The 14,409-nt window shown below is 43.5% G+C and overlaps 1 protein-coding gene across 1 annotated transcript in view; it reads right to left on the bottom strand.

Annotated features, from left to right (window-relative positions):
• Nucleotides 1–260: 260 nt before the first annotated feature.
• The window catches only part of LOC144753098 (lysophosphatidic acid receptor 6-like), a 52,225-nt gene continuing 38,076 nt past the window's right edge, over nt 261–14,409 (bottom strand). The window contains exon 2 of the mRNA XM_078640885.1: nt 261–1,616. Coding sequence (XP_078497011.1) covers nt 447–1,562 — 1,116 coding nt within the window. The 5' untranslated portion in view covers nt 1,563–1,616 and the 3' untranslated portion in view covers nt 261–446. The remainder of the gene's footprint in view (nt 1,617–14,409) is intronic.

Consider the following 14,409-nt stretch of genomic DNA (forward strand, 5'->3'; position numbering starts at 1 on the left):
TTTGTAATATGCATTCATCTCACTATATTAAGGATATCTTTGGTGCGACCTCCACAGTGGCTGTAATCGTGATGCAATCAAAACGGCTATTCGTGTGGACTTGTTCTCATACTGTAAACTTTGGAATGAGTTTAAATGATTCATTTTCACCTGTAGAGAGTACTGCAAAATAGATAAATTCTGGACTGCTTAAGGATGTATCTGTTAATTAAAAAGATGCTCATTATTCTTTGAGAAGCTACCACAAGTATTCTCCTCTTACCAATGACAGATTTACTTTATTACATAATAGCTGCGTATCTATATGATTAGCATATATTAGGCGATAGCATGAATAAGTCCGTTTATTTACAATGAAGAAAATCGCCAGTGACTAGAATCGCATGAAAGACTGTCAGACAGTGGTCTTTATGTTGACAACCCAATGTCCTTAGATGGGCTCTCGATCAGTTCATCAATGAGTCTTCAATTTCCGGTGCCTCGCCATTCCCAGAGCCTGACGATGGCACGTCTGTAACAGTGGTCCCTATAGTGATGGGTCCAAGCTGGGAGTCCCCGGACGCAGCTCCAGAACCTGTTTCTCCCGGTTGGAACCGGTGTCTCTGATTCCTGGTCCCTTTGGAAAAACCAGTTCTCAGACATGGCAAGAAATAGAATGATTCCTTAAAGAGGGAATAAAACTTGTCTGAAGCAAAACAGTACAAAATGGGATCCAGACAGCAATTGGTTCCTGATAACATCCAGGTTATGTAATAAGCAACTTCCACCCGCTCTAATAGTCCACAATGTGTTGGAAAAAACAGCTTAATTGTGACTCCCATTGTCCTTGTAATATGCACCGGTACATAACAAATGATAAATATAACTAAAGATACACTTATGGCTTGGATGGATTTTGATTTCATTACTTTGGTCACTGTATTCATTGGGTTCATTTTTAATATGAATCTGCCCAATAATGTGTAACAAATGATGGTGATCCCAAAGGGAATAAGGAGTCCAGAAAATATGATGACCCAGTTCCACACAAAGTATAGCACGGCCATCTCAGTTTGATGGAAGCTCAAACATTTAGTAGTATCTTGTATATCCGTTGTTTTTAATATAAGAAAAAATGGAAATCCTTGGAAAAGGAGGCATCCCCATACTACAAGGGAAACTTTCTTAATGAATGAGTTTCTGGTTAGGATTGATCTCTTCACATTGTGGACAACCGTGAAGTACCGGTGTAGGCTGATGAGGGTAAGAAAATAGATACTTCCGTACATGTGAGTACTCAGGAGGAACACTTTGAACTGGCAGAGGAATGTACCAAAGGTCCAGTCGTCAGTCAAGGAATAGATGATGATAAGAGGTGCGGCGGGTGTTATGATGGCATCAGAGATGGCCAAGTTGAACTGGAGGATAGTGGTTGAGTTCCATTGCTTTATGCGAAACCAAAAAATCCACACACTGATGCAGTTCAGTATAAAACCACAGAAAAAAACAAAGCTCAGGAAAACTGGGATGAAAATGTGTATCTTCTGCGGCAGGCACTCTGTGTTATTGTCTGAAGCGTTCATTGCCAAAGCACCGATTGGCTACTACTTGACTAAAGTCCAGCTTCTAAGGTAAACCTAAAAGCAAACAAATAACAGAGTTTAAAACAAACTTTTTGCATAATTTGCTTTACAAATAAAAGGACAATAATCCAAAAACCAGTCACACATTCGCTTCTAGTTATTGTTTCATTATTTTCACACGGAAAAGGTCAGTTAAAATCTGAATCATCATCATCACTGAAAATGCAGATGTGGAAGGGGCCAGGTCGTGTTGTCCAGGTTCCTACTCTGGTGATGGAAACATTGTATTTATCTACTAGTTATGCTATTAATAGTGAATTTGACATCTTACATGTAAAAAACAGATTAACACTGCATTGGAGAAAGTTTGTGTCTACTAAATGCCAAAACCAATATCCCCAGTCCATCCGCATCAGTAAAGATAGAATTTACAACTCAGAAATAAATTATACTGTACAGTTCAGCAACTAAGAGGGAACAGATTCTGATCGCGCATGCATTTGAACAGAGCCAGGAAAAAGGAACCCAAAATTCACTGGATAAAAAAAGCGGAAAGAGGAAGAGCCACCAATCCTGAATTTGGACAGGCCTAACAGAGGAAGTATCTCACTATGTGGCCTAACAACGTTCAGAGCTTATTAACACACCTTCTTCCCTCCTTGCTGACTACTTACAAATGAAGGATCCCGAACATGGAATTGAATAGGATAACTGCAGAGTATTCTTTAATCACTGGAAGTATCCAGTTGTTTAGAGGAACAAACTACCCTACAAGTCTTAAAGTGGCTGGATGGCATCCTGATTAGAGGAGGAGGAACCAGACATGGATGAATGTATAAAAGATCACTGAAATGAAGATATGCAAAATGATAACTTTAAAAACTATAGGAGCAACGCGGAGACGTAGCAAGGACAGGGTATTTTAACTTTTGAACAAGTATCCCTCTATGTATCATTTAACAAAATGTTTTTAGAATCAATTGTAGCTTGTCAAATAAATCCACTTAGATAAATATATAGGGACTGTAGAAATTGGCACCTATAATATATCACGGTGAAAGGAAGAACCCTCCAAATGCTTCGATGTGGCAATGATGAATATTGCAACTTTGAATAGAGTGAGTCAGTTTCCTAGAGCTGCAGCGTATGCCTGAGTCCTGCTGACCTATTAAAAATAATGGTGTAACCCACAAGGCTGAAGGGCCTGGGTACAAAGTGATGCATTAAACAAAACGGTCCTAGCGGACACCTAGGATAAACTGAATTAATTAACGTTTCTTGATTCAACACAGCTAATCCTAGATTACAAATCTACAGAAAAGGGGTAAATATTGCTTCTGAAAAGGGAAAAGTATGCAGAAATTACATCAGACAAAGAAATACAATTAAATGCAAGACACTCAGATAGTATTGAAAATCAACAGCAGATATACATTAGTTACATACAATGGTTGCTCAATTGAGTGCAACAAGGTGCTAAGAAAAAGTGCTGGTGCATAAGTTATAGAAGAAAAAGGGAGAACATCCACAACATAACCAATTCCATTTGAACCAGAGCCTATCTGTACATCACATCAAGCAACTAAATTGTCTTCCACTATATAGAGGTAATTGCTTGAAGCAATATTGCCTCTCTGTGGATAGTCTATTCAATCCAGGCTGTAGAAAGTTGAAATTGTCAATATTTCAACCCGAAACTAGGGAGGGGCCAGTTAGAACCTTAGATGCAGGTCTTCATAATGACAGGGTGATCGAAAGGAGGGGAGCAACCTATGAAGGAGAGGAAGTATGCGTCTCATTAAAACCATAGTAATAAAGGTTTGTTGCATAGAGTGGTACGTACTCTTTTCCTAATGGTCAACAACTCTGCACTCATTCACAGTCTGATGAGAGGACTGACGGATGGATCCTGATGACAGGGAAGGCCAACCGGCTCCTCATCTGTAGGGGAAGCACCTTCCTTTCACTATAAATTCAACATGAGACTACCATTAATTGTGGAATCACAAAGAGGTGGCCCTACCTCTGATGAAGTCATTATGAAAAAGAGCTCACCCTGAATCTTAAATGTAGAGACTGGGAGAAAGCGGCCTTATGGTAAAAATCAAATCATGATCCGCACTGTAAAGAGAAGCGCTGTGGAAAAGTAAATTTTGCCATGTTCTGTGTCCCTACGCGTCCTCCATCATATGTTATGTGTGCATGATTAATATGCATATGTATTCCCCATGTTCGATTAAAGACGCAATTATAGTTGTGTCCACCTCTAGTATGTCAGTTTCCAGTCTTCGTGAATACAACGAATATTAGGCCTATGTAAAGTTGCGTTGCCACGTTTCCCAGTGTGCACGTTAATTCAGTAAAAGTCCCCGTTTCTAGGCCTCAAAAGGGCCCGGACACCAGATTCAGCTTCTGTCTCCTGAAGCCCTCGCTGAGGAGCGATACGGCCCCCACCTGTATCCCTGACCCTTCACTTACTTCCTGCCTCACAGTGCCCGGCTCAGCATGGCTCTGCCTCTGAGTCTGCCAAGAGTATGTTATGATTCTAGTTATCAGTCCAGCCCTCCTTCTCTGCATTCCTAAAGCTACTGAATCGCATCAATAGTTACCGTCATAGTCTAGCCTTTACGTCTCCATGTAAGAGAAATACTGCATTTAATGGTCATTTAATATTCTTCATCACGCACTACATGTAGAATATTGCATGCTCCAGTCTTAGTGTCTGTTAGCCTTTCCCCTCTTGACTTCTAGTTTATATCAACATGTTCTCTAAACATCAGATACTAGATAGGGTTTAGGTACATGTCGCCCTGACTCTCCAGACTTCAGTCTCTGCTCCTAGCACAGAGTTCATAGCCCCCAGCTTCTCCTAGTAACACGTCATCGCCAGTTTGCGCGCACCATTAGGTTAGAGGTCCCGGCTCCTAAGGTAGCCCCCTCCATTGTTTCCGCCCCATTCATGACATATTCTGTTACGTTCGCATCACATGTCTATGTATACACCCTGTTACACCCTCTTTCACCCTTATCTTTCGCGACTGCTACGCGTCACGTCTTCTGCTCCACCCACTGCTCCGCCTATCATATGTACTGTAATGCAACTGTTTTACTATATATGCTTGTGTATTGTTATTAAAAGTTGCTAGCCATTCGAGAGCTCTACCCTTCCTGCCCCCGGCAGCGCTTGCCATTCTGTTCCCGTGCAGGTTGTCCTGTTCCTGTCCTTTATGCTGTATTAAAACCTGCAAACTCCTACTACCTCGAATCTTGACTCTTATTTATTGAGCTATCTGTTATTGCTATATCCAGACAAACCTAGATCAGGTATTATTTATTTATATACCACATAATGGCGCCCGAATAGGGACTTGCCCTTTCCCCACGCGTCGGTGAAGCCTCGCCGACCCCCTGACCCTCTGCAGTCGTGACGGAACTCTTCTGCGCACCGGCAGATATTTCTGCTTCAAGTATCCCTCAGGCCCACGGAGGAGAGGGAGGAGGCGGTCCAGCATCCAGACGAGACGGTGGAGGAACGCGGCGAGTCCCGACCAGAGCCCAAGCCGAGAGTTCAAGGTCCGAGGTATCCGGAGGCCCACCCGTAACTGAAGTCCGAAGTTCGTCGTCCGGCGTCGAAGCAGTCCAGTCCAGTCCGAGGCCTTCCGTTCTTGCTGCCCGGTGAGTACCGTCGCTGGGGTAGTATCTAGACAGGGTCAATCTAATTGTCTCTGGTCCGTGGGTTGGTGGTACACAGACCCACAAAACGAAGTGTCCACTTCGGTGGATGCGGGTCCTGACGTGTCTCTTTAGGAGACCGGTAAGTTTCGTACTGTTTCAGCAGTACATCTAGTTTCTGTTCTAGTCAGTTCTGTTCTCGAGAAAATTCATGTATTCTGTTTTCAGTATTCCAGGTAGTATTCTGTTCGAACTGTTATTTTAAAATGTTCTTCATGTATTTTAATGTCGTGGTATGAATGTGGAGTAATTATCGTGTTCATTGTGTATTGTATTGTGTCTAGATTACTGTTCAGCCATGCCCTTGTTTTCTAAGTTACGTCAGTTAAAAACTAGAAAAGGTCTGCTGGAAGCAGCAGTTCCTGTCCCGCCCAGGGACAGCCCAGGTCACTTTATGTATCAGAAGCATGGCATAAGTGCCATATTATATCTAGATTTCTGGGTAGAGTATACCAAAGAGTTAGAGGAAAAGTATAGATGGCCCGTATCAGGTACGTGGGATGCCGAGTGCATCATGAGAGTAGAAGAAGCATTATGGAAAAAGAAAGCCAGACAGTCACAGAAAGATGCCATCGAGTTATGGCGCAAAGAATCTCATAAAAGAACCGAAAAAGAAATCAGAAAGTCAGAACTAAGTAGAGAATCCTTAGAGCGAGCCCAAGAAAAAGAATTAATCGAGATAGGTGAACGAGTTAAAACCGAACAGTCAGACAGACAGAGGAACGCCCTCATTAAGGGTATGTATCCTCTTCTTGCCGAGGGCTTGCCAAAAGCGACCCCGGAGGCATCCAGTAACTTTCCGCCACCATTAGTTCCGACCAAGATACGTCATAAACCGACCGCAGCTGATATTTTCATTTCGTCCTATTTGGACGACACAGTCCCGGAATATGCAAATCCCGCTCCGCCAGTCCCTGTAAATCAGGCACTTCCTGCTCCTCCAGACACCGGGGCTCCCCTTGCAGTACCTGCTACGGTACCCCAGATCCAGCCTGCATTTCAAATTCCCACTCTGCCAGCACGAAGAGCATCAGTCGATGGTTCTAGTTTAGGGGCCGCAGGAGGAGGTCCTCCTCAGACCCCGCCGCCAAATAGACGTCCAGGAGCAGTCGAGTTACATGAACGTGCGTTACAGCGTACGCCTAAATATCAGTCCATTGCAGAAATCAGGCGAGCTCTTACTGAATGCTGTTATGATCCAGTTCCAGGCGAAGATAGTATGGTTATATTTTCCGTGCGTGTTAGGCAGGTGTCCGAATACTTGGTCACTTTACCGAATATGAAGGAAGATCTAGACAGAATATACCGTTTCATCCGTACAGGGGATGATCCAGAAAGTATTAGTGACGTCATGTCTCAAAGGAAAGTTGAGACCCAGCTCATGATATTAAAGTTTCTGATTAATTGTCTAATAAGGGAACAAGATTATCCGACCAAGGATCAAGTCGAAATGAGAACCCTGACAAGGTGGAGTGAGAACATAGCCGAGGGTAAGCACAAGACTATCAGTAGTATAGAGAGTATGTACAAGAAAATTCGTAAAGAAATAATAAGGTTACATGATCAACGTAAAGCAGCACAAGTAAGCGAGAAAGAAAGTAACTCTGATACTGAAGAGGTAGACGACGAGAATCCCGCTAGAATAGCGTATGTAGGAAAATCCAGATTTCCAGACCGCCATTTACGCCTAGAACACAAGTCAACTTCCCATCATCCAGCACCAGAACAAGGTTCTCTAGAACAAGTGTTTCAAGCTACCGATCATATTCTGAAATCACGAATCGGTTATAGTGAATTAAGTACCATGCATGAACAAGAACTAGCCCGATCAGCAGTCCGATGGACTACTGATTCTACCACTTTTCCAGACGAAATAGTGGCACAAATGTTTCTGAAACTGCCCCCAGCCGAGCAGCGACTGGTGGGTATGTATATGATCCAGCACCTCATCACTTTGTATGAGGGTCAACATTCTGATCCAGGTCCATTACACGATGTCCTGAACGAGTTACTCCAGTATAGATGGAAAGGTCTAGGTACCGATTTGATTAGTGTCATTCTAGAACAGCGCCACAAATATAGAACGTTTTTGAACCCGCATTTTGTTCATGTCTCACCCCCAGAAAGTAAACCCTTTTACATGGAGAGACAGAATCCGTTACGAGAAGTCCACCCAGTTAGAGGAACGGGTGGCGAACTAGAACGAGTGTTTGTTTACACCCCGATTACAAAGATGGAACTCTTAGAGATGAAAAAATTAATTCCCTGTCATGATAAAGATCCAGCAGGGTTCCATAGAGAATTAAAAGACATGCTCCGTATGGGAGAATACACGTATCCAGATATTATTAAAATGTTAAAAGTCCTGTTTCCCGCAGGGGTATATGAGAAACTCAAAGAAAAAGAATGGGAGGTGGGAGAGAAAAAGATCGATTGGGCAGTTCTAGAAGCTGAAGATAAGGCACGAGTACCAGGTACCGGTCTTGGAGCGAAATGTAAAGAATTACCTGAATTATTGATTCAAGTTTTACCCAGATTACTAACAACTAAAAAGGAAGACTGGGATGCCATCTCAGCCTGTAAACAGAAACAAGATGAAGATATTAGTGATTTTTATTCTAGATTTGAGAAATGTTTTAGCATCAACAGTGGCCTCAAGACCAGTAGTGAGTCATACCCTCATCTCTTTGTTACTAAATTAGTCGAGAATTCAAGTCCCCAAGTTAAAAATCGGGTTTTGAAAGTCGAAAGTACCTGGCAAGCTAATACCCCGTCCCAGATGTTACAGATGCTCCAATATCACCAGAATAGAATCAGAGAAGAACAAGAACATGAGAGAAAACGTATGAAAGACACGAAAATGAAAGTACTAGTTGCACAATCTGTTCCTCAAGACAGTCAGAAGAGGGGTCCGAATCAAGCCAGTCATCCTGCAGCTCCCGTTAAAGGGACCTGCAACTATTGTAAACAGCCAGGTCATTATATAAACGAGTGTGCAGTTCTGAAACACAACATAGCTACCGGTAAGACTAAAGAAAGACCACGTCCGCCTAGACAAGAACAAGTTTCACAGACTCCTCAGCCACAGAATGCACCACAGACAGTTACAGTACCGCAGCCTATTGCTGCAACACAGCATGTTACACAGCAGATGTACCAGTATGCACAGTCTGAGTATCCAGAGTATCAGCCATATTCATGAAACAGCCTGGAGAGGGAGGTAGGCTTGCCTCTCATCGAGATACCTGTAGATCAAGACGGTCCCTATGTTCACAGTCAAGTATTAGGGAAAGACAGAAAGTTTTTGATTGATACAGGGGCAAGTAGGACCACAATTAGTCACGCCGAAGTTCCAGGGGCTCCGCTCTCAGGCTCTAGAAATGTTTCCCTTGGATTTTCAGGAAAACCCATTGTAAATGAGATATCAAAGCCAGTTACCCTAGAAGTAGGTCCATTGTCCCGTACTACTGATCTGTTACTTACTAAGTCATGTCCAGAAAATCTATTAGGCATTAAAACACTGAAAGAGTTAGGTGCAGTTATATGCTGTTCCCCAGAGGGAATACGTCTGTTCCTACGTGACTTTAAGGGTCACTATGTTTTACGTGATTTTGATCCAAGATTGTCCAATGTCCCACAGCATTTATAGGCGCAAGGTCCAACTGATGTAGGTTACATGCAAATCACACCCCATCGTGTGACTCTCAAGCCAGGTGTAGTGTTACCACGAATCAGACAGTACAGATTGCCATCTGAGGCTGTAGCAGCCTTATCCAAAATTATTGACGAGCTCATCGCTCAAGGAGTAGTTGTAGAAACTGACTCCAATGTATGCAATTCTCCGATCATTCCAGTCATGAAACGTACTGATCCGAATGCACCCCCAGTATATCGATTAGTGATTGACCTACGAGAACTTAATAAATGTATTATTCCTCAGTACCCAGTTGTTCCAGATATCTCTTCCCTATTGACAGCCATTGATTCCGAAGCCACGTTCTTTACTGTAATCGACCTTAAGAACGCATTTTTCAGTGTTCCAATTCATCCAGACAGCCAGTTTCTTTTCGGATTCTGTTTAAATGGAAGGAGCTACCAGTTCACACGAGCTCCTCAAGGTTTCACAGAAAGTCCTAGTATTTACAGTCAAGCACTTAAGAGACAACTTGATAATGTTCACATGCCAACTGACACTGCCCTGCTCCAGTATGTCGATGATCTACTGATCACAGCCCGTTCTGAACGTGCTTGCGAGCGAGCGTCACTGACGGTTCTGTATTTCCTAGCCGAGATGGGGCACAAGGTGTCCCCTTCGAAGCTTCAATTCTGTGTCCAGCAAGTGGTCTACTTAGGACACTTACTGTCCAAGAGGGGTAGGCAGTTGACACCAGACCGTATCCAGTTAATAGCGAGCCTTCCTCAGCCCAAGACCCAGAAGGAGGTACGTGCTTTTATCGGCCTTACTTCTTATTGCAGACAATGGATTCCTCAGTATGCATTTCTAGCCAAGCCACTGATACAGTTAACGACACAGGAGGCAGCCGCACCGACTGTTCTCCCTTGGACATCTGAACATACACTTAGCTTCAATGAGTTAAAGAAAGCTTTATGCCAAGCTCCAGTTCTAGCTACACCGAACTACAGTAAGCCTTTTACACTTTTCGTTACTGAACGTGAAGGTACAGCATTATCTGTTCTCACACAAGATCAAGCAGGACAATACAAGCCTTGTGCTTATTTTTCGAGCACATTAGATCCTGTAGCCCAGGCTCTGCCTGCGTGCCTCAAGTCAGTTGCAGCCACAGCACTAGCTATCAGACAAAGTGATTCCATAGTATTAGGACACTCCCTGACAGTACAAGTTCCACACTCCGTGGAAGTTCTTTTAAACCGAACACAGACTCAGCACTTGACAATCGCACGTTTAACAGGTTATGAATTGACACTGTTTCAGCCACACATAGAAATCAGACGCTGCAACGTCCTAAATCCTGCTACACTGTTACCATCAGCTAATCCAAAACCTGCCACACACGATTGTGTGGAAGTAGTTAACATCATGACGAAACCAAGACAAGATCTGACAGATATTCCGTTACCAGACCCTGACCTGACGCTTTATGTGGATGGTTCATGCATGAGAACTAGTACAGGAGAACTAGTCGCCGCGTATGCAGTGACTACTGATACTGAAGTTATTGAGACACACCGCATTGACACCCTGTCTGCTCAAGCAGCAGAGCTAGTTGCTCTGACTCAAGCCTGCATACACGCTAAGAACCTGAAAGTCAATGTATACACAGATTCACGTTACGCATTTGGAGTCGTACACGACTTTGGAGTGCTCTGGCAGGAGAGAGGTTTCATGACTTCTCATGGAACCAAGATTCAGCATGGTCTCCTTATTCAAGCTCTGTTAGATGCAATACATTTACCGACATCCATTGCTATCATGAAATGCAAAGCACATACGAAAGTTACTGACATTATTTCTCAGGGTAACGATCTAGCAGATCGCACAGCCAAGCTTACAGCTCAGACTCCAGACATTCCAGTTAATTCGACACAGACACATACTCCAGATCCGACTACATGTATGACAGTTAAGGACCCTACTCAAGATGTCATAGATATCCAGTTACATGCTACTCCCGAAGAAATCAAGAAATGGTCCGAACAAGGAGGGGTCCAGACAGATCAAGGATGGGTGACGAAGGGTAAAACCACATGGTTTCTCCCCGACTCTATGGTTCAAGTCATTATCAATACCGCACATAGTCCAGCACATTTAGGAGAAAAAGCTATGTTAGACAGTATTCAGAATATTTGGTTCAACAAGCATTTACGAGCTGCAGCCAAGCAGAAAGTCCGTACCTGTATGATATGTTGTCAGTTCAACCCAGGTAAAAGTGTCCCGGTGGAACAAGGGGGATTCCAGCCTCCTGACCACCCTTTTGAAGTCCTCCAGATGGATTATATTCAGATGGAGCGATGTCGAGGTTTCAAGTATGTTCTTGTAGTTGTATGCGCTTTGTCCAGGTGGACAGAAGCATATCCAGTCCCAGATTATACAGCCGCGACCACTGCCAAGCAGCTGGTTCGTGAGTTCTTCCCCCGTTACGGACTCCCTAGGGTCGTATATTCTGATAACGGCCAGCCATTCTCATCTGAGTTGATGAAACATGTTTCCCTTTTGTTAGGGTACCAGTGGAAGTTCCATTGTGTACGCCATCCTGAAGCAGCCGGTCTCGTAGAGAGACATAACCAGACCCTGAAAATTCGCATCGCAAAAGTTTGTAAAGAGAAAGGTGTGGACTGGCTAGTAGCTCTGCCAGTTGCTCTATTTTACATGCGCATGGTCGCACATTCCAGATCAGGTCTGTCCCCGTATGAGGTCGTATTCGGCCGCCCCCCTAACATGTGGGGTACACCCAGACCCCGAAGTATTACCGATGTTTCAAGTAATATGCTGACAGATTACCTAGCTTCCTTGATGTCTGCCCTCAACTCTTGTCGTTCACAGGTTGCCGCCGCATTTCCAGACAATACCGAGGTGGCACCGCATGAAATCGTTCCCGGATCCATGGTCTTAGTGAGAAATTTCGATCGTTCAAGTCCGTTGGAGCCTCGCTGGAAGGAGCCCCGACAGGTCCTCCTGGCCACCCGTCCAGCCGTGAAGTTGGAGGGACGCAAAGGCTGGGTGCATCTTTTGCATATCAAGAAATTTTATGGATTGAAGCCCGTTTCAAAGAACATTTCAGACCATTTGAAAGACTGCCAAAATATTGTTCTCAAGGACTGTCCCGCAAAAGACACTGTTACTGCACCCTCCCCGTTAGAGAAAACTCCGCAGCAGGAGTATAAATTGAAACTCCGGTCTAGTAAAATAAGTCAGCCAGTTTGATTGTCTAAGTCCTCCCCTAGGTGAAACGGTTAGACTGTTTCTGACATGTATAAAATAGACCCCCATAGTGAGAGAGTTAGTCAAAACTCAATCCGATGTATCGTTTTTCTAAGTTTCGTTTTGTTTCTCAGCATTATGATTTCCTGCACCAGTTATGCATTTTACCTGTATTTTCCAGTTTCTCATGAAAATAAGTCTACTAATGTTACGGTAGAGCACACGTTTAGTGATCTGCCCCCTCATGAACTCTCTTACCGCCTCGCTATGCGTAACAATTCTTTTATCCGCATGTTACATTATTCACACCAGACCAGCAATGCCACTAATTGTTGGGTATGTGGTCGACTCCCCCCTTTTCAGACACCGAAGGGAGTTCTGCCACTCTTTCCTTATCCATTTTCACATAATGGTTCGTGTGGAGCATGGTCCACGTTAACGTCATCTTCAACAGATATGTCTTTTCTTAACAGTACATGTTTTCCAGACAAGCAAGGTCTTTCCCATAGAACCGGGTTAGATCTAGAAAATGAAGTTTACAATTTAGGTAATTATTCTTCGAATTTTATGGTCCTGAATGTTCAGTCTGATACTACTCCAGACTTACCTGCAATTTCAGTACTACCAGTCAAAGGCGAATTATGTGTCCAAAAGAATGGTTCTGCACATGTAGGACATAGTGATTGTACTACTATTGTCAAGTATAGTGACAGTGGGAAATCTATTTTCAAAGCTTCACGTCATTCATATTTTATTTGTGGTCAGACCGCATATGTTCGCCTGCCCCTCGATTGGGAGGGAACCTGTTACATTGCCTTCCTACTGCCACCAGTTTTCTTAGCCCCATCTAATTATCATAGAAACACACATCTAGTACACATTAGACATAGAAGGGAGATCGAGTCCCCAATTGTCGATTATACTGAAACTGCTCTAGAACAGTATACAGATTTCAATAGAGGTTTCTTCTTCTTTATAGGACCTATCCAGAATAGTAAGCTAATCCGTAGGTTAACCAGAACCCTTGAAGCTGTAGTAAATGAGACTGCCTCTGCCCTAGGTAACTTAACCGAAGAGCAATCTGCTATGAGATTTGTAGTTTTGCAAAATCGTCTCGTCCTTGACGTCATACTGGCCGATAGGGGCGGGGCTTGTAGAGTCATCGGATCTAGTTGCTGCATTTTCATTCCAAATAACGCGCCGTCTGTTTATTCAGCTATAACCAGACTTCATAAAATTGCCCATCTGTTACACCAAAATCCAGGCACCTGGACATGGTCCGGTTGGCTCTGGAGTATTATTTCCGCCTGGGGATGGAAAGTCTTGTCCTTTCTAGGTATTGCAGTAGCGATCATATTCAGCTGCTGCCTCTGTATACAATGTGGCCCTGCGATTTGCGGCATTTGTGCTACATCATGTATTCCTAGTCCCAAGCCCTATTCTAAATCCCGTTCAAAAAGAATTCGAGACGAGCAAATGATACTGTATGAAATGATAGATGGTATCATGAATATTGATGTTTCCTGATGGAAACGTAGTGACAAGGAGGGAATGTGGAAAAGTAAATTTTGCCATGTTCTGTGTCCCTACGCGTCCTCCATCATATGTTATGTGTGCATGATTAATATGCATATGTATTCCCCATGTTCGATTAAAGACGCAATTATAGTTGTGTCCACCTCTAGTATGTCAGTTTCCAGTCTTCGTGAATACAACGAATATTAGGCCTATGTAAAGTTGCGTTGCCACGTTTCCCAGTGTGCACGTTAATTCAGTAAAAGTCCCCGTTTCTAGGCCTCAAAAGGGCCCGGACACCAGATTCAGCTTCTGTCTCCTGAAGCCCTCGCTGAGGAGCGATACGGCCCCCACCTGTATCCCTGACCCTTCACTTACTTCCTGCCTCACAGTGCCCGGCTCAGCATGGCTCTGCCTCTGAGTCTGCCAAGAGTATGTTATGATTCTAGTTATCAGTCCAGCCCTCCTTCTCTGCATTCCTAAAGCTACTGAATCGCATCAATAGTTACCGTCATAGTCTAGCCTTTACGTCTCCATGTAAGAGAAATACTGCATTTAATGGTCATTTAATATTCTTCATCACGCACTACATGTAGAATAATGCATGCTCCAGTCTTAGTGTCTGTTAGCCTTTCCCCTCTTGACTTCTAGTTTATATCAACATGTTCTCTAAACATCAGATACTAGATAGGGTTTAGG

This window comes from Lissotriton helveticus, chromosome 5_1, assembly GCF_964261635.1.
Source record: "Lissotriton helveticus chromosome 5_1, aLisHel1.1, whole genome shotgun sequence".
Lineage (NCBI taxonomy): Eukaryota > Metazoa > Chordata > Amphibia > Caudata > Salamandridae > Lissotriton > Lissotriton helveticus.